Consider the following 19,401-nt stretch of genomic DNA (forward strand, 5'->3'; position numbering starts at 1 on the left):
CTGGTGCCCCCACCCATGAGGGTCCCGGTGACACCCCAATGTCAGTGGGACCCAGCACCAGTGCCCGCACCCATGGGTGCCCCAGTGACACCCCAGTGTCAGTGGCACCCGGCACTGGTGCCCCCACCCATGGGGGTCCCGGTGAGACCCCAATGTCAGTGGGACCCAGCACCAGTGGCCCCACCCATGGGTGCCCCAGTGACACCCCAGTGTCAGTGGCACCCGGCACTGGTGCCCCCACCCATGGGGGTCCCGGTGACACCCCAATGTCAGTGGGCCCCAGCACCAGTGCCCGCACCCATGGGTGCCCCAGTGACACCCCAGTGTCAGTGGCACCCGGCACTGGTGCCCCCACCCATGGGGGTCCCGGTGACACCCCAATCCCAGTGGCACCTGATCCCGGTGGGACCCGGCCCCTCTGCCCCCACCCGCCGCGACCCGCAGCCCAAGCCCTGCGCGCCGCCGGTCCCCGCCGCCCGGTGCCGATGCCGGTGGACCCGGGGCGGCGGCGGGCGCGCGCGCGCGCGCCGGGGGGGGCGCGGCGGCGGCGGCGGCGGCGGCGGCGGGCGCGCGCGGGGCGGAGCTGGGCGCCGGGGGCGCGGGCGGCTCGGGCTCGGTTTCTCCATTCATCGGGATCGCGGCGGGTTCCGCGGCGGCGGCAGGATGGCTGCTCGGTTGCCCGCGTTCCTGCCTCTGCTCCCGTTACTGCTGCTGTTGCTACCGGGCCGGGGCCCACCGGGGGCCATGGGTAACCGGCACGCCGTGCACTGGAACAGCTCCAACCTGCAGTGAGTGCGGGGCGGGGGAGGCCGCCGGTACCGGTACCGGGAGGAGGAGGCGGAGGCGGCGGCGGTGGGGGGGGGGCGCCGGCGGGAAGGACGCGGCGGGGATCGCGCTGAAGGATGCGCGCCCCGGGGGGGGGGGCGGCGGCACCGGGCCGGGGGCGCGCGCGCGCCGGGACTGCGGGACACCCCCCCCCCCCCGGTGCCGGTGTCCGCGCGACGCCCCCGGGCGGGCGGGGCTGCGGGTCCTCGGGACTCGGCGGCTGCCGGTACGGGTGGGTCGGTGGCACCGGGGGCCAAGCGCCCCCCCCCCCCCTACCCCACCCCGACGGTGCTGACCCGCGCCGCGGTGGGCACCGGGGTGCTGCGGGAAGGGCACGGCCGGACCCCCACCCCCGGTGCGGTGGACCGGGCGGGGGGGGGTCCCGCTGCGGCCCCCCCCCCCCGCCGCCAGACGCGCCCCCCGCCTGTCTGGGTGCGGGAGCGGCACCGGCGGGGCGGTGGTGGCGGGGCGGGGGGACCCCCCGACGGCTGCCCGCCGCTCCCCCCCTCCCCCCCGCTTCGGCGGGCACCGGTGCCGTCCGTGGGGCAGCAGCCGAGGGCGGTGGGGCCGGGGGCTCCCGGGGGGGCGCGATGGCGGGGCTGCCAGCGGAGGTGCGGGACCCGCCGTCGCGCCCACGGCCACCGGGAACCGGGGGGGGGGGTGTCGGTGACCACGGACCCGCGGCACCGCCCTCACGCCCCGTGTCGGGGGCTGCGCCCTCTCCTCACCCACCCGCGGGGAGGGGGGGGTGTGGGGTGCGGGACCCCCGCACCCAGGGCTGGCATGGCGCAGGCGTTGGGGCGGCGATGGGCACGGCGGGGGACTCCTCCCGGGAAAGTGGGGGCTGCGAGTCCGCGGTGGGTCTGTGGACCCCTCCGTGAGGATCGGGGAGCTGCACCCGCTACGCTCACCCATCGCCCCTTCCCTCGCCCGTGCGAGCGCTCAGGGGTGTGGCAGGGACGTGCGCCCAGCCGGAGCATCCCCCGGTACCCGTTAGTGGGGGGGCTCCCCCCGCCCTGCACCCCTTTGTGCCGGAGGGAGCGTCCCCCGGCTGCTCCTTCCCCTCCCATTGAGATTGTGTCGCCAGGCGGAAGCCCGGGCCCCATAAATTGTGCGTGTGTGCGACGTGCCGAGGCGCAGCACAATGGCGAGGCGCTCGGCTCGCCCCGCATCCCCCCCGCACCCCGCTCCTCCAGCCGGACCCCGCTCGCCCGCCGGCCACGTCCTCGCGCCGTGACATTGCCGAGACCTCGGCGGGTGGGAGACGCCCGCTCCCTCGCCCCGCCACGACCGAGAGGCCGCCTCTCCCCACCCCATCACCTGCAGCCGCGTGCCGTGACCCGGCGCTGCCCCGGCACCTCCCGAGGGATGGGGCGGAGGGGGTGCCGGCGGGCCACCCGCCATGCCAAGCCGGGGGTGTCGCAGCCAGACACCCGCGCCCGTTGCGCACGCGTCTCAGGCGCGGCTGCGAGCGTCCGGCTCAGGGCATGGGCGACGCGGTGGGGGCGGCTGCGGCAGAGACGTGTCCCAGGGACTCCGGAGCGCTGATATTTATTGTTAGGCAGTGCGGCAGCTCGGCCGCAATTATAGCCGCGCGGCAAAGTGTCTGGATTAGATAAATTATGGGGGGAATTAGGCTCCCTGGGCCGCAGCCTGCAAATCCCAGCAACCCCGCTGCAATCGGAGCGATAAACAAGCCCTGCGCGGCCCCACGGGGCTCTGGGGGACGGGGGGGGTGCGCCCGCAGGCTCGGCTGCCGGCCGCTCCTCGGGGGCTGCGCCAGACACCCCAGAAATTCATTGCATCTCCCACCGCGCTGCCCCCGGCGCCCCTGCGGCTCCCCTCGGTGGGAGGATGGGGCGAGGGGCTGCCTCGCGGAGCCCACCCGCAGCACCCGGGGTCCCAGTGGTGCCTTGGGCTGGTGGTGGCTCGTCCCCCTGGGGCACCCGGCCGGGCTCCTCCGGTCCCCTGGCCACCGCAGGGGATGGCTGGTGGTGCCGGGGGGCCAGGGAGGGCCACCGAGTAGGTAGGTCCCCCCTCCTGCAGCGGGTTCGGGGTGCTGATGGCAGAGCCGGAGGGAGGCGTGAAGGCGGGACCTGAGGCTCGGGGCAGCGCCGGTGCCTGCTCCTGCTTGGCCGGGCTGTTGGTCCGGCTGCGCTTTCCATCTGTCCCGCCGTCTCCGCCGGTGGCAGCCAGCGAGCCCGGGGGACACAGGACCATCGTTATCCGGTCCCTGCCCTCCGCTCCCAAGTCCTGCCGGGAACAGGCGTGGTGGCACGGGACAAAGGTACGGGGTGGCCACGTCCCACCTAGCGCTGGCATTCAGTGGGGCTGCGCCCCTGGGGTGCCCCATGGTGTGGGGCTGGGGGCTCCTAAGGGTGGCCCCAGCCGAGCTGGGCCCCGGCGTGCTGGTGCGCATGAGATGCCGCCTCCCCGCTGGGAGTCCCGGATGCCGAGGTGGGGACAGCGGTTTGTCCCCCCGCACGGGCACAGGCGTTGCTAGCCCCCCCCCGACGCTGCTGCAGCCCCCAGGAGCCCCCCAGAGCGGGTTGGGGTAAACCACACTGCTCCCCTGGCTCCGGTGCCGGGGCTCAGGGTGCTGTTGCCTGAGGCCTCAGGGTGCCCGGTGCCGTGGAGAGGGGTAGAGCGGGGTGGCTGTGAGATGGGGGTGCCCGGGGTGCTGGTGCCCGGCTGAGGCAGGCGGCTCAGAGCCCACCTGTGTGCGATGGAGCATCGCGTACGGGGTCCCCCCCAACCGCTGGCGCTGCCGCCACGCTCCTCGCCTCTTCAAGGCGGCTTTTATCTGGCTGACTTTGTGTTCCAGGCGGCGAGAGCTGGAGCGGGCTCTCGAGAACGGAGCAGCCTCTCCCGGGGGAGCGTCTCGTTTGGGAGAGGAGCCGTGTCCCCGCTCTGCGCCCATCGGAGGGTCCTGGGGGTGCCCGGACTCCTGGGTCCTCTGCAGCTGCTGCACCCCGACACCGGATCCCTCCATCGCATCCGCTGGCACCCACAGGGTTGGGGATGGACATACGGCGGGAGGGACACCCCCCACCACCCCGGCAGGTCCTGGGGGCATAGCAGGAGGCGCTGTGGGGCGCGGGGCAGTTGCGCACCCCGCCGTGGGGCGAAGGTGCTGATGACACCTCTCGGCGACTAATTATTCAGCCCCACTGGCTGTGGCATCCCTGAGCAGGATGGGGGGGGGCTCTGCCACCCTCCACCCCACAGCTGTGCCCCCGAGGTGGGTCCCGGTGGGGCACAGACCCCCCCCCGGTCACCCATGGGTGCTGGCTGCGGCGCTGGTGGGAGCTGTTCCTTGGGGACAGAGGGTGCCGTGCCCCGTGAGTCACCGCGCTGGGCGGCACCGAGCCCTGGCAGCGCGGCCGGGGCTCTCGGGGTTCCCGTGGGAGAAGGGGCTGCGACGTTGGGGTGTGGGGGCTGTCCCGGGGTGCGACGGAGCCGGGGCCGCTCGCTCCTGCCCAGGCTGGTAATTGAGTCACTGGTTGCAGATTGATGGTTTAATTAAAACCCAATTAGAAACCTCATTGATCTTGTTAGCAAAGCGGGAAGGTACGGGCTTTAGCGGGGATTAAAGGGATCGCGAGGCCGTCGATAGGGACGGGGGGAGTGGGGGCACCTGTAGGGCGGTGCTGGGGGTCCCGGGGTGCTCAGAGAAGGCTGTGCCAGTCACCCCAGGGTGGGTGCTGCCCCGTGGCACCATGGTCCCTTCGCCCGCCGTCGTGTCCCCGGGGAGCAGTCCCGGTCTCCCCAGGAACCCCGGTTCCCCGAGCGGGGAGGCGGCTCCGGGGACGCCGTGTGCCGGCGATGCCTTTTGCGCCCGCACCTTGCGGCTGCGCCAGGCGTGTTGGGGGGGGGGGGGGGGGCGGCCGTGCTGTGGCGCCGTGCCACCCGTGTGCGTGGGCTGCGTCGCAGGCGCTGTCTGCCGAGCCAGCGCGCGTGTGCGCGGCCGTCTGGGTGCCGTGACTGTGCAGCGCTGCCTGCGTGGGGAGGGCTGGCACGGGGTGGGGGGGGACAGGCCGAGCCACCCATCTCCCCAGCGGCTAAGCGGTGGGTGCAGGCAGGCAGTCTGTCCATCCGTCCCTCCTGGCCGCGGCGATCGATGCGCCTTCACCTCTCGCTGTCGCGTGGGGTGACTGGAAGGGGACCGTGTAAATCAATGGCACTTTTTTGTTCCCCGGCTGATCGATGGGCCCTGGATGTGCCGAAAGGGCGAAGCTGCCGGAGCCAAACAAAGGGCCCGGCTGGGCTGAGGGGGGCAGGGGGTGTCCGCCCTGACCCCCAGTGCTGGGGGGCACCATGCTGTCACCCGCATCAGGGGACGCCCTGTGTCACCCTGCTCCTCACCGCTGTCACCACCAACGTGGGGTGCTGAGCCCAGCTCCAGCCCCACCGCCCTCCAGGCCTTTCCTGCGCCGTGGGGACGAACCTCCACAGCACGGGGGTCCGGGTAGGGGTCTGGTCCCCCCCATGTTGCTGCTGCCGGGGCGTGCTGCAGTGCACCAGGCGCTCCCTAGCAGTGCATGAGCGAGCGTGCGGCGCTCAGCCCAGATTTATCGCAGCAGATGGGAGCGGAGCGGCCGCCCAGCTCACCAGCGGCTGCGGCTTGCCAGGTAGCCGGGGTCCCGCCGGTGCGGGGCCGGTGGGCGCCGAGCCCAGCCTGCGCTCGGGACGGTTCTGCCAGGGGACATCCATCTGCCCAGCGCCGACAGGCTGCTGGAAGGTACCACTGCCTTGCAAAGCCCTGCTCTAAAAATGCAGTCGTGCAGAAGTGATGCTGCCCATTCTGTTCCTGCGCTTAACCCTTCGGGCACTGCCGGAGCCCGCTGCGCCCCGTCGGCCGCACCGCGGCTGCCGGAACCTGGGAGGCCAGGGGGTCCGTCCTGACCCTGTCGCTGGGGCTTCCCGACAGCCGCAGGGGGCTGGCAGGGACCGGGCAGCCTGTGCCCGCTCAGGGGTGGGTGTCGGTGAGAAAGGAGGCTCCGACCCTCGCTCTGGGTGTCTGTTCCCATCCTCCTGCCTGAAAACGGGGCCCATGGGCTCCCTGCGCTCCCTGCTTGCTGCTGGGGTTGGGCCGGGCATGCAGCTCTGCCTGCCCTGCGCTGCCGGACAGTGCCGCTGGCAGAGCTCAGGGTGCTCCGGTGATGGCATTGGGGCTGCCGGGATTCGGGGGCATCCAGCTGCGTGGGGTGTTGCTCTGCACCCGCGGGGCTGGTGGTCACGGTGCAGGAGCCGATCGGGGCGGGGATGCAGCATCGTGGCCGAAGCTGCTGCTGGAGTCCCCTGGACGTGCCCCGGGCCATGGTGGCCGTGTGGCTCTGCCCGTTTGGGGCTGTGCTCCAGCCTCTCCCAGCTGGTGACGATGCTCTGATGCCTGCAAGCTCCCAGCACACGACGGTCAGCGATGTCTGTGGGGCTCACTGCCATGGGGAGCCGGGCTACCGGCTCCCACCGCATGGTCTTGGGTCCTCTGTACCTCCCCATTGCGGTGCTGGTGTGCCCCAGTCCAGGGCAGACCTCGGTGCCATGTGGGGCAGCGCTCGTTAGTGAGGCTGTTTACCAGGAGTCACGCTTCCTAATGAGCCCCGCAGCGGGGTCCCGTGGGGCAGGGGGTGTGCCTCAGCACGGGGTGTCGCAGGGGAAGGAGGGGGTTACAGCTCCCTGGCACCCCAGGACAGGGTTTCCCGCGGCATGGCGGGAGATGGAGCTGGGTGGTGGTTCCGTGGGGTGCAGAGACCTGGGGTCGATGCCGGGGGCTGCGCTTCCTCCGACCCCTCGCTCCCCCGGCATAGCCACAGCCCAGCCACAGTGAGCACCGGCTGCCGATGCTCGCCCCGCTGTGGGGCAGCCGGCTCGGAGCGCGCTGGCGTCCCAGCCCCGCGTCCTGCACGGAGTTAATTGCAATTTTCTCCTCTAGGCCATTTCTTTAATAACTATCCTTTTTCTCCCCCCCCCCCCCTCTTCCCACCACATCAAAGGGGGAAGATGAAAGGTCCCGGCACCCTGCGGAGCAAGGGTGGCTGCCTCAGCACCTTGCTGGCGGAGGAGTTGCCCGGCGGCCGGCGGGTGCCGGGCTGGGCTGGAGAATAGCGGCTGCGCGGCGAGGGAGGTGCCGCGTGGGGCTGCGCTCCCTGCCCCACGGGTGACGAGGTCTGCCGTCGGGCCCCCCACAGCCCCCGGTGCCGGTGGCAGCCCCGGACGGGGTGGCGGCACTGCTTGGGTCCCCCTTTGCTGGCGGACGCCGGGTCCTCCTTTGGTTCTCTCTCCAGCACCCGGCTTCTGGGGCGCTGCGTGCCGGGGTGCCGCGGGCCCTGGCAGGGTGCCGGGGCTCCCCAAACAGTGCCGGGGGCGGTTGGGCAGGGTGGGGCGTCTGCACGCGCAGCCCTGCCCGCTGCCTGCCCAGCCCTGCCGGGGAGACCCGGGAAGCCGGCTCCGCTGCGGGCAGGGCCCCGGGGAGGGGGGTGGCGGGACCCCCCGTGGGGCGAGGGGACCCCGGGTGCTGGGTGTGGGGCTCGTGGACCCAGGTTTGCCCTGAGACGTGGGGAAAGGGGCCCCGAGCCGGTGCGATGCACCGCGGGGGAGCCCGGCCACGTGTGCCAGCATGCTACGGCCCACGTCCCGGCAGAGCCCGGCAAGGGGACCCCCCAACGCAGTGGGGTGTAGAGGCACTGCTGGGCACGGCCACTGCTGAGCCAGGCGGTGGAGCGAGGTTCGGTCGGGGTCTGGCGCTGCCGCGGCAGCTCGGTGCAGAGCCAGCGCCTCGCAGCGCCGGCTGGTAATTAATTGGCAGGAGCAGTGGGTCAGCGTGGCGGCGAGGATTACCGTGGCCGGGATTTCCATCGGGCGCGGATTAGGAGCCAGCGGAGCCTCTCCTGAGTGGATCTGAGGGGATTGCTGCTCCTAATCAATGTAAATGAGGCTCCCCCAGGGCCACCCTTTACGGCATTAACGAACTAACGGGATTAGCCAGAGCAGGGTGAGAAATCCTCTCTCTGAGCTGCGGCACGTGGCGGGGCTGGGGCCGTGGTGGGCAGCTGCGGTGGGTTGGCTGCAGGCTGCCGGAGCTGGGGAGCACCGGGGCCCCGTGCCCCTCCTGCGTGCCCAGGGCCGCGTGGCGAGGACCAGGGGCTGCGCCACACAGGGTCCCCGGTGCCTTTGGGACCCCGGTGTCCGTCAGCCCGTCGGTCTGTCCGTCCTGTTGTGCCTGTCCCCTCCTCGAGGCCGCCGGCACGTTCCCGGCAGGACCCAGCAGTGCCGTCTCATGCACCCACATTCTTGCCGGCGTCCCACCCGTGCATGTGGCTTGGCACCCGTAGCATCCATCCCCAGCAGCGTCCCTCCCGCCCCAGGCTGGCCCGCGCCCCCCGAGACGGTGATGCCGCACTGCGGATCCATGGGGCTGAGGTTGCGCAGGGGTCCCGGTGCGTTGGGGGGGCTCCAGGTAGAGGTTGAGCAGGGGGATACCGCTGCCCCCCCGGGATCCATCCTCTGGGACCTGCCCGTTCTCCAGCCTCCAGGTCCCTTTCGAGGAGGGGACCGCGTCTGGGAAGGCGCAGGGGGTGTCCCTGACCCCGTCCCCCCCTTCCTTTGCAGCCTGCGGCGGGAGGGTTACACGGTGCAGGTGAACGTCAACGACTACCTGGACATCTACTGCCCGCACTACAACGCCTCGGTGCCCGAGCACCGGCTGGAGCAGTACGTGCTCTACATGGTGAACGCGGAGGGCTACCGCACCTGCAACACCAGCCAGGGCTTCAAGCGCTGGGAGTGCAACCGGCCCCACGCGCCCCACAGCCCCATCAAGTTCTCGGAGAAGTTCCAGCGCTACAGCGCCTTCTCGCTGGGCTACGAGTTCCGCGCGGGGCAGGAGTACTACTACATCTGTATGTGGGGCGCTGGGGCGGGACCCCCCCCAATCTCCAGCTGGGTCCCCCGCGTCCCACCCCGGCTGGTCCCCCTGCACCTCTCCCAGCTGGGTGGCTGCAGTCCCGTCCCCGCCGCAGGAGTGGGCACCCTGACCTCAGGGAGGGGGTTATGGGGTGGAAAGGGTGTGTGGGGAGGGTTGGGGGTGCAGGGAGGGGTCGTGATGTGGGGGTGAGATGGGGGCGTGGGGAAAGATGGGGGTGTGGGGGGCGGTGCTGGTGCAGGATGGGGATGCAGGATCAGGGTTCAGGGGATGCTGATGTAGGATGGGGATGCAGGATCAGGGTTCAGGTGCAAAAATCAGGGTGCTGATGCAGGATTGGGGAGCTGGGAGGGTGCTGGTGCAGGACAGGGGTGCAGGGTGCTGATGCAGGTGCAGCTTCAGAGTGCTGCTACAGGATTGGGGTGCTGGGGGGTGCTGATGCAGGTGCAGCTTCAGGGTGCGGGATGGGGGTGCTGCTGCATCCCCCCCAGCCCGGAGCGCGTCCCCAAGCAGGGCCAGACCCCAACCTGCCCAGACCCACTGGGTGGCAGCTCACCGAGCCTCCGGGTGCCCGGGGCTGGGGTCACCCGCTCCGGAGCCACCCCAGCCCGCTCTCGCCTTGCAGCCACGCCGACGCACAACCACCGCCGAGCCTGCCTGAAGATGAAGGTGTTCGTCTGCTGCGCCTCCAGTAAGTACCCCCGTGCCCGCCCCGGGGGCTGCAGGCGAGCGGGGGGCGGCGTGGCATGCCGGCGGGTCCCCCATCCCTCCCGGGCAGGGTTGGGGGGGCTGTGGGACAAGGCGGTCAGGGAGCGTGACCCCCCTCCTGTCCCCTCTCTCCGTCTTGCAGCGTCGCACTCCGGGGAGAAGCTGGCACCCACCCTGCCGCAGTTCACCCTGCGGCCCGAGGTGAAGATCGAGGACCTGGGTGAGTCGGGCAGAGCCCCCCCGGCCCCACAGCGCCGTGTGTCCCGTCCCCCTCCCCGCCCGCCGCCCGCGGGGTAGCCCCAGCCGTGGGGTGGGGGTTCGGGGCTGCCCCGGTGCCACCCTCACCCTCTCGCTCTTCCCCGCAGAAAACTTCAACCCGGAGATGCCCAAGCTGGAGAAGAGCATCAGCGGTACCAGCCCCAAGCGGGAACACTTGCCCCTGGCCGTGGCCGCCGCGCTCTTCCTCATGACGCTGTTGGCCTCCTAGCTCCCGGCGCCGGCGGGGACCCGGCCAGCGCGGCTCCGCCGAGTGGGGACCCCCCGACCTGCCACCCCTCTCGAGAGCCGGTGGGGAACCACAGCGGGACCACCCGGCCCCCTCCGCACCACCACCCCACCGCCCGGACAGCCGCCCCGCGGGGCAGGGGGTCGCGGCACGCACCGATCCCGGCTGGGACTCGCCCCCCCACCCCGCCGATGGCTGCGGTCGCCACGTCTGTGAGGATGCAGCTTTGGCGCTGCCGCCTGCACCGCACCTTCCGCCGACGCCGTCCCACAGCGTGGAGTCCTGCCCGCAGCCCACCCGGTGTCCCGGTGCTGGGGAGCAGCGCTGGACTGGGGAGCCCGGTGAGGGCAGGGACCCCCAGGGCCGGGCAGCCTGTACATACCTATATAGAGATCTATACATACTGTACAGAGAGCGACTATATAGATATATCTATACTGTACCATAGGCAGCGGCGCCAGCCCCGGGCTGGCTTGTACATAGTCGAACGTGTTGGATTTTCCTCGTCTTCCGTGAAGACCCGACCTATGCAAACGCACAGACACTTTTTGGGGAAAAACAAAACAAAAAAAACAAACTCAACCTTTTTTTCAAGTGCTTTGGCTGGTGATTTTCATATTCTGCTCTTAGTCTATATAAAAAAAAAAATTAATAAAAGGATAAAAAAACGGACCCCTGTCACAGCGGCGTGCGGTGCTGCTGGTCGGATCCGGTGCGGTGGGCTCCGGCCGGGGCAGGCGTCAGGCGAGGGCAGCGAGTGCCAGGTGCCGACCTTCACCGTGCCGCCCGCCTCGCCGGCGCTGGGCACGACGGCTGCGGTCATGGGCTCTGCGCCGCTGGCAGCGAGGGCACCCCAGGGGGATTCAGGGTGCTCCCTCCCGCCGGCTCTGCTCCGCGTTGACCCCCAGACACCGGCACGGAGTATCCGGCAGGGCCCCGGTGCTGCCCGCAGGAGGACGGCGCGGTGCGGATGGCAGGCAGCACCCTCAGGTAAGGGCAGTGCGAGGCCGCGGGCAGGGCCCTTGGCACGCGTCCCCGGGGGGTGCTGGGTGCAGTGGCTGGGAGCAGCGGGTGCAGGAGAGTCCTCACCACCCTCACCGGCTGCATGGGGTGAGCAGCCGCGAGCAGGCACCCCGATGTGCCCGGGGGCCCCGTGGGAATCCCCGCGTCACCCCCACCGGCGCGTCTGGCTCCGCCAGGCATGCCGGCTCCTGCCGGCGTCGGGGGGATCTGGCACACGCCTGTCTGCGCGGCAGCTCCCACAGGATGGGGGGACGCCCTCGGCTCCCCCCTCCCCGGTGCCTCCAGCGAGGCAAGGGGACGTGTGGGGAGGGGGCTGCGCCCTGGGACCTGCTGCAGCTGGGGTCACGCCTTGGGGGGGTGTTGCTGGGACTATGGAGGAGTGGGGTGCACCCAGCCCCATGGCTGGCACCCCACAGCCTCGGCGGGCGCAGGGGAGCAGCCGTGCAGGTCCTGACCCTGCACCCCGCTGGGTTGGGGGGGCCCAGTGCCCCCGGGGGGGGGGGGCAGCCACTCGAGGCAGCATGGGACCGAGGGGGCTGCGGCCCCTCTCCCGGTGGGGACGGACCTGCTGCGGACGCAGCCTCGGTCAGGGGGTCCCCGCGGCCATCGCAGCGGGGCGGCCGTTCTCCCCCCACCCCAGCAGGCGCTGCTGGGCGGTGGCTCGGCGTCCCACCGGCCCAGGCTTGTCCGGGTGCGGGAAGAGCTGGCGAACCTGTCAGACAGGTCCTCCGAGCGCTCCCGGCAGGCGCCGGGCTCCCCGCGTCCCCCCCGCGCTCCCGCAGGCCTGGCTCACTGTGGGGCCGAGGACCCTGCCTTGGACCCCCCTTTCCCGGGGACTCGGGGTGCCAGCGGGCACCTGGCTGCCAACCCCGGGCTGGAGCTGCGCGGCATGGCCGCGGTCCAGCCGGGGCAGCATCACCCAGTGGTATCCCCCCGGATGCTGGTTGAGGGGGACCAGCCGCAGCCCCCGTCCCGGTGCACGGTGGCTGTGCCGGCGGAACGCGGCAGGGTGGGCTGGGGAGCCTGGCGCAGCCCTCTTGGCCGGTGCATCGCAGGGGTAGTAGGGGAGTGACTCAGCCGTCCCGGCACGGCGCGGCATGGCGAGCTCCGCTTGCAAAATCTCTCCTTGCCGCTTGCCTCGACCATGGCACCGCTCCCCGGCGGGTGTGCGGCACCACCGCCAGCTCGGTGGGGACTGGTCACCCAGCCCTGCACCGCACCGTGCCCTCGGGCAGGGCGCAGCGTGGCACGCCGGGGGCAGCCCGGACCAGCTGGGAGAATCCTTGGGTGCTGGTACAGGGGATCCCCGAGCCCTGCTGCCCCAAGGCAGGGGCGACCCCTTGTTGGGACCCCAGCGCCGGGGCTTGGGTGTCTCCTGGGTGCTGGGTGGGCTTCCGCAGCCCCGGCAGCAAGTCCAGCTCTGGGCAAGGGGTGTGTGCCTGGACCGGCCGTGCGGCACGAGGCTTTGCATCACCCGGCGGCAGCATCTGTCCTCTGCGGGCAGGGCTGGGTGCATCCCGCTCTCCGGCCAAACGCGTAAGGGCCTGGCGTGGCCAGCCAGCCTCGGGGATGCGGCTCTGCCCCTGCCACGCGCAGCCTGGCGTTGGGCCGTGCCTACCTGCCGGGCTGCACGCAGCCAGCGCGGCACGTCACCGCGGCCTTCGCTCCCGGCCGCGGACTGGACGGCTCCTCTTCCTCCCCCAACCTCGCGGCTGGTGACGTCAGCCCAGGCAGGGGTTGGGGCACACCTGGGTGTCCTGAGCCGAGAAACCATAAATTGTTTGTCACGAGCTCCGCGGCCTCTGGCCGGCCCCACCTGCCCCGTGCCGCTCCGCCGCGAGCGTTTACGGTGTGAAATGGCTTCACCTTTGTCCTGCAAACCGCAGCCGGCGCAGCAGGAGCCCTGCCTGCGTGGGCACTGACCCCGTCCCGCGGTCATCCGGGGCGGCCCCCAGCGCCGCACGCACCAGGCAGCGTGGTCGTGACCGTGCGCATGTGCGCACCGCCGCTGGCACTGCCGCTGCGGGTGGGTGCCCACCCCGATGAGCACCCTATCTTTGCCGTGGCTCGTCCCTCGCTGTCGAGCCCCGGGTGATCCAGCACGGGGAGGTAACGGGGCACCCTCCAGCCCCGGCTTGTCCCTCGGGCTGTCCCCAGCAGGGGACACGTGCTTGTCCTTCCTCCCCCAGTCCAGCCACCGATGCCGGCGCTGCCCGTTTGCCACCGGCCAGGCAGGGCAGTGACGCCAGTACTCCACCGGGTCCCCGTGGCCTCGCTCCCAGCCCTGTCCCCATGCGCCGGTGGCCCTGCCCCGGGGCTGGGGACCGCAGTGGCCGACGGCGCTGGGCACCGCATCCCAGTCCCACGGGATGGGTCCAGCGTGGCGCTCCAGGAGGTGTGTTGCCCCCACCGGAGGCCTGCGCCAGCCCTGCCGGGGCGGACAGCCTCGGGCACGGGGCTTTGCCAGCGGCTGCACGGCCCCCCACATCGCTGCTCCCTGCCTCAGTTTCCCCAGGCACCCAGCACAGCCTGTCTCTGCCATGGTGGGGGCAGTACCGGGGTGCTGCCGGGACCCCAGGGAGGGCAGCGGCTGAGGTGCTGACCTGCTCCCACCACCGTCCGGCTGCGCCCGTCCCCATGGCTTGCACGCGCCGCGTTCCGGCTCTCTGATCCCGGCGGGCTGCGGTGCTGGGGGGGTTCCCGGGAGGTGCTCCCAGGTGCTCCCCTGTACAAGCCACGGCAGCGCCGGCTTCCCGGGAGCCTGAGGCCTCGCACAGTCATTACGGCGCAGGGGATGATGTCAGGCCTGGCCGCAACAAGGGAGGATGAAAGGGAAGAAGCGGGTCCCCCTCCCACGGGAGCTGAGGGTGGGGAGAGAGGCCGGGACGCAGGGAGGCCACGGGGGATGCGGGTGGGACGCAGGACACGCAGCCCCACAGCCTCGACCCCACGAGAGCCTTCGGCTGCCGGAGCCGACAGCCACTCTCCGGTTACAACCGCGGTGCCGGCGCCTGGCCGAGCCCCTCCAGCGTGCCAGGGGAGCGTTCCTCGCACGGCTGCAGCGGCGGGCATGCAACATTACCCACAATCAATGGATCATTATGTAATAAACAAGAGGAAAGTTGTTTTGCAAATGCGGCTGAGTTATCACTTCACAACACGCCGGCGAAGCATCTCTCCGCCGAGCTTAACAAGGACGGATCGGTGTTGGGGGCAGATGAGAACAGATAGCGAGCTGCCGCGCTCCCCGCCAGGCAGCCGGCAACGTGCCCGCTGTACCCGCAGCCCCCCGTCCCGCGCCGGGGGGTCACGGTGGGTGGGGGCGGATTTCATAATATTGAGCAAACGGAGAACCGGGGCGAGCGGGAGAGGGGACACGCGGGGGGTTTGTCCGGTGCCGGAGCCAAGCCCTGGGAGAGCAGAGGTGGCTGATAAGGGCAGGGGGAGGCGGAGGGGGGGTCACCTTTGCCACCTCCAGCCCCTCCCGGATCCCCACAACTTCTTGGCAGCGGCCACGGCTCCCCAGGCCCCGCTCGCCGTGGGGCCCCCCATGTCCCCTCAGATAAGGGGGTTCGCACGGGGAAGGCCGGGAGAGGGACAGGCCTGTAGGGTCCCCCCCCTCAGCTGGACCCCACCGCCGGCCGTTGCCCCCCCGCCCCCCCCAACAAGGAGGGGACGGTCACGCTCCGACCCTTCGCCCCGGGGGTTCGCCCCGGGTCTCACCCCATCAGCACCCACCACCCCACTGCCTCAGCCGGGGTCACCCCCCCCCGCCCCCCGTCTGTGCCCCACCCCCCGCATCGCCCCCCACCCCCCGTCTGTGCCCCCCCCCGCATCGCCCCCCGTCTGTGCCCCACCCCACATCGCCCCCCGCCCCCCGTCTGTGCCCCCCCCACCCCACATCACCCCCTGCCCCCCGTCTGTGCCCCCCCCCCGCATCGCCCCCCGTCTGTGCCGCCCCCTCCGCATCGCCCCCCACCCCCCGTCTGTGCCTCCCCCCCGCATCGCCCCCCGCCCCCCGTCTGTGCCCCCCCCCGCATCGCCCCCCACCCCCCGCCTGTGCCCCCCCCCCGCATCGCCCCCCGCCCCCCGTCTGTGCCCCCCCCCGCATCGCCCCCCCCGTCTGTGCCCCCCCCCGCATCGCCCCCCGTCTGTGCCCCCCCCCCGCATCGCCCCCCGCCCCCCATCTGTGCCCCCCCCCCCGCATCGCCCCCACCCCCCGTCTGTGCCCCCCCCCGCATCGCCCCCCGTCTGTGCCCCCCCCCCGCATCGCCCCGACGGGGGGGACGGGGGGGGGGTCCCCTCCCGGGGCCGGTGGTACGTGGGGCCGCCCCGCGCTGCCCGTGTTGTTGTTGTGTCTCGGCCCCGGTGCGCGGGGCGGGGCGCGGGGCGGGCGGGGCGGCGGCGGCGGGGCCGTACTTAAGGCGGGGACCGGGCCCGGTGCCCGCCCGGCGGAGCCCCGCGGAGCCGATGGAGCGGCAGTGGGTGCCCCTGGTCCTGCTGGGGCTGTGCTGGGGGGGGGTGGCGGCGGCCGAGCGTCACACCGTTTTCTGGAACAGCTCCAACCCCCGGTGAGTGCCGCCGCCCCCCCCCCTCCTCCTCCTCCCGGTACCGGGACGCGGCGGCCCCGAGGGCGCGGACGGCGCCGCTCCCTGCCGGGGCCGGGCGCTCCCCGGTGGCCTTTGTCCGGGACGGGGGGCCCCCGTGGGGCTCGGGGGGGGGGTGGGGGGGGGTCGAGCCCCGTGTTTAACCCCGGTGCGGGGGGGGGTGCGGTGTTGAGCCCCGGCGGGGCGGTCCCGGTGCGGAGCCGGGGAGCGGCGCGGACCGGTCCAGGTGGGGAGCGGTGGGGGGGGGGGGGTGGGGGGGCCCCTTTCCGTTCCCAGGGCCGAGCGGGAGTGAGGCCTCTTCCTTCCCCGCGGGGGTGGCGCGGCGCCAGCCCCGGCGCCGGGACACAGGGAAGCGTGTTGACAAACACGGGGCTGCAGGATGTGTGTGTGTGGGGGGGGGCTTACCGGGACCGGCCCCCCCCAAAACCCCCCGGCTGTGCCCGGGCACCGGCCCCCGGGACGGGCTGGGGCTGTGGGGGTGACCCCCATCCCAGGTATCCCCCCCCCTCCCCGAGGCTATGGGGTGCCCGTCCCAGGCCATGACCCCCCCCTTTGGTTTTAGGGGTGCCCCCCCAAGGTGGCAGCCCCCCTAGACTCTAGGAGTGCCCGCCTTGGCTTTAGGGGTGCCCCCCACTTGGTTGCAGCCCCCCAGGCTGGAGGGGTGCCCCTCTGTGCCGGGCCATGACCCCCAGGCTGTAGGGGTGCCCCCCACCCAGGCACCAGCCCCCCCAGGCTGGAGGGGTGCCCCATGCCCCCCCAGTTGTAGGGGTGCCCCCCACCCAGGCACCAGCCCCTTAGGTTTTAGGGGTGCCCCCTGCCCAGGCACCAGCCCCCCCAGGCTGGAGGGGTGCCCAGTGCCTCCACTGGTTGTAGGGGTGCCCCCCCACTAGGCACCAGCCCCCCCAGGCTGGAGGGGTGCCCCATGCCCTCCCTAGTTGTAGGGGTGCCCCCCCACTAGGCACCAGCCCCCCAGGCTGGAGGGGTGCCCCATGCCCCCCCAGTTGTAGGGGTGCCCCCCCCACTAGGCACCAGCCCCCCAGGCTGTAGGGGTGCCCCATGACCTCCCCAGTTGTAGGGGTGCCCCCCCACTAGGCACCAGCCCCCCAGGCTGTAGGGGTGCCCCATGCCCCCCCCAATTGTAGGGGTGCCCCCCCCACTAGGCACCAGCCCCCCAGGCTGGAGGGGTGCCCCATGCCCTCCCCAGTTGTAGGTGTGCCCCCCCACTAGGCACCAGCCCCCCAGGCTGTAGGGGTGCCCCATGCCCTCCCCAGTTGTAGGGTTGCTCCCCCCCAGGCACCAGCCCCCCAGGCTGTAGGGGTGCCCCATGCCCCCCCCAATTGTAGGGGTACCCCCCCACTAGGCACCAGCCCCCCAGGCTGGAGGGGTGCCCCATGCCCCCCCAGTTGTAGGGGTGCCCCACCCCTAGGCACCAGCCCCCCAGGCTGGAGGGGTGCCCCATACCCCCGCAGTTGTAGGGGTGCCCCACCCCTAGGCACCAGCCCCCCCCCAGGCTGGGGGGGTGTGCCCCCCCGGGAGGGACGGGGTCCCACAGGGTTTCGAGAACCGGGACTGGCCCCGATGGGTGGCTGTGCCTTCCTGAGGCCACCGCAGCCAGCGGGGTGAGGGGACCCCGCAGAGGCCCCCGACCGGCTGCCAGTCTGTGTGTGTCCCCCCCCCCGGGTGAGGTGTGGGGAGCAGCAGGCGCTGGAGCCGGGCTGGCTGCCCCACGGGCGAGAGCTGCCGACGCCTCCTGGCTCCGGGAGCTTTGGGACGGGCAGGGTGCGCGTCCCAGGGTGCGGGTCCCCTCCCTGCTCCCCGGCTGCTGGGGAGTGCTGGGAAGTGGGGGGGTGCGCTTGCCGGTCTTGGGGGGGCTTTTCCTCCCAAAGCCAGCCAGACTTTGCACGGGGAAGGGTGGACCAAAGGTTGCCCGTCTCGGGCTCCGAGGAGCTGCTGCGGGCAGGAGACTGCTCTCCTTTGGCCGTGTTAATCCCTGGGGGGGATTTGGGGGTGCAGGGAAAGGGGGACACCCCCCCCAGGCTTCTCCCTGCTGGAGCTGACCCCCACCTCCTTCCTACCGCAGGTTCCTGTGGAGCGACTATACGGTGGAGGTGCGTCTCAACGACTACCTGGACATCATCTGCCCGCACTACGAGGAGGGGAGCGTGGACCCCCGTGCCATGGAGCGCTACACCCTCTACCTGGTGGAGCCCGAGGAGTTCCAGACCTGCAAACCCCGCTCCAAGGAGCAAATCCGCTGGGAATGCAACAAACCCAGCGCCCTGCACGGCCCCGAGAAGTTCTCGGAGAAGTTCCAACGTTTCACCCCCTTCACGCTGGGCAAGGAGTTCAAGGAGGGGCACAGCTACTACTACATCTGTGAGTGCCGGGGGTCCGCCGTGGGGCCGGGGTCCCCGCCGGCGTCCCCCCCGCCAGCCTAACCCGCATCCTCCCTTGCAGCCAAGCCCATCCACCACCACGGCGAAGCGTGCCTGAAGCTGAAGGTGACGGTGGCTGGCAAAGGCAGTGAGTATCATCCGGATGCCCCAAGTCCCGTGTGTCCCCCCCGGCCACCCCGTGCCACCCGTTTTTTTTCCAACCCCAACACGCTTCCCGCTCACAGCGTCGGTGCCCCGCTCGGCCTTTCCCGAGCTGAGTCACGGCCGGGCCATGGCCCAGTGCCAGCGCCGGGGTGTGGGTGCCTGCGGCTCGGCCGGGAAGGTGCCAGCAGCTCGGTGGGGGGGACAGCCCCCCGTGAAATCGGGCTGCGGGGAGGGGGGTGTCCTTCACCGCCCTGACCCTGTGTTTGCTTTGCAGCTCAGGCACCGCCTGTCCCTGCCCCTACCCAGAAAGGGAGGATCCAGGCAGGTAGGTCAGTGGGGCTGGCTGTGGGGCTGGCTATGGGGCTGGCTGTGGGGCTGGGCTGAGCCCCGCTGCTCTTCCCGGTGTGGGGGGGGAATCGGGCAGCCCGGTGGGTGGCAGCCCCTGCGTGGGGTGCGACGCGGCGCTGGCTCAGAGCATGGCACCTCCCTCCGGGACGCTCACAGCTCCTCTCTCCCCGCAGACGACGCGGCCGCGCACGTGCTGAGGAGCGTGGGGCAGAACTCGGCGATGAGGGGCAGCAGCCCCTTCACCTTCATCAGCCTCCTCCTGCCCCTCCTGGTGCCGCAGGGGCTGTGAGCTGCCCCCCGCCCCTGCCCGGATGGACCAAGGCTGTGGCCGCTGGGGACGGAGCCGGGATCCTCGGGACCCCCGTGGTCCTCGCCCGTGTCCCGGGGCGGCCTTCCCTGCGCACACCTGGGTCAGGAGAGGATTTGTCAGTATTACGGGGCTGGAGGGCCCGAAGCGGAGCTTGAGCAGCCAAAACCCTTGGGCCGCCGCGGCCCTCGCAGGCAGGACGGCAGCTGGAGACCGAGCACCAGCGCTGGGGCTGGAGGGGCCGCGCGCCCCGGACTGGAGGGGAGCGGGGGGCTGGCACCCCTGCCCCAGGAGCCGAGCTCGCCCGCGGGGCGGCCCTCGGGTCTCTCTCTGCTGTGGGCTCGGACTGCGACGTGTCCCGCAGGCGGGGACGCGGTGTTGGCCCTGCGGCCAGCCCGATGCCACCGGCGCTGGTTGCGGCGGCGCCCTGGGTGCCATGGTCCTTGGGTGTCACCGGCTCTGGGAGCCGGGCCGTGCTCGGGATGCCCAGAGCGGGGCTGGAGGAAACACCCCCCTCCCCACCCTGCCCCTTCCCCATCCTTCACCCCACCCCACCCTGGACCCCCCCTCTGCCCGGTGCCGGAGGGGCACCCCCCCAGCAGCGCCCTGCGCCG

At 72.1% G+C, this 19,401-nt stretch overlaps 2 protein-coding genes across 2 annotated transcripts; both read left to right on the top strand.

Moving 5' to 3' along the window:
* The first annotated feature begins 663 nt into the window (after positions 1–663).
* On the top strand, positions 664–9,944 carry EFNA3 (ephrin A3). Its single transcript, XM_059832313.1, has 5 exons — positions 664–788; positions 8,437–8,726; positions 9,375–9,440; positions 9,600–9,677; positions 9,823–9,944. The coding sequence occupies exons 1-5, from the start codon at positions 664–666 to the stop codon at positions 9,942–9,944; spliced, it is 681 nt and encodes a 226-aa protein (XP_059688296.1).
* Positions 9,945–15,455: 5,511 nt separating this feature from the next.
* On the top strand, positions 15,456–18,940 carry EFNA1 (ephrin A1). Its single transcript, XM_059832349.1, has 5 exons — positions 15,456–15,556; positions 17,673–17,968; positions 18,050–18,115; positions 18,407–18,457; positions 18,654–18,940. The coding sequence occupies exons 1-5, from the start codon at positions 15,456–15,458 to the stop codon at positions 18,767–18,769; spliced, it is 630 nt and encodes a 209-aa protein (XP_059688332.1). The 3' UTR covers positions 18,770–18,940.
* Positions 18,941–19,401: the final 461 nt, after the last annotated feature.

Source organism: Gavia stellata, chromosome 33 (genome assembly GCF_030936135.1).
Source record: "Gavia stellata isolate bGavSte3 chromosome 33, bGavSte3.hap2, whole genome shotgun sequence".
In the NCBI taxonomy this organism is placed as follows: Eukaryota; Metazoa; Chordata; class Aves; order Gaviiformes; family Gaviidae; genus Gavia; species Gavia stellata.

Bases quoted from the DNA above. Each gene is read 5' to 3' on its own strand.
- EFNA3 (XM_059832313.1), top strand. From the start codon at position 664: ATGGCTGCTCGGTTGCCCGCGTTCCTGCCTCTGCTCCCGTTACTGCTG. The intron at 789-8,436 runs GTGAGTGCGGGG...CTTCCTTTGCAG, and splicing joins TGGAACAGCTCCAACCTGCA to CCTGCGGCGGGAGGGTTACA. The intron at 9,441-9,599 runs GTAAGTACCCCC...TCCGTCTTGCAG, and splicing joins GTTCGTCTGCTGCGCCTCCA to CGTCGCACTCCGGGGAGAAG.
- EFNA1 (XM_059832349.1), top strand. From the start codon at position 15,456: ATGGAGCGGCAGTGGGTGCCCCTGGTCCTGCTGGGGCTGTGCTGGGGG. The intron at 15,557-17,672 runs GTGAGTGCCGCC...TTCCTACCGCAG, and splicing joins TGGAACAGCTCCAACCCCCG to GTTCCTGTGGAGCGACTATA. The intron at 17,969-18,049 runs GTGAGTGCCGGG...CCTCCCTTGCAG, and splicing joins GCACAGCTACTACTACATCT to CCAAGCCCATCCACCACCAC.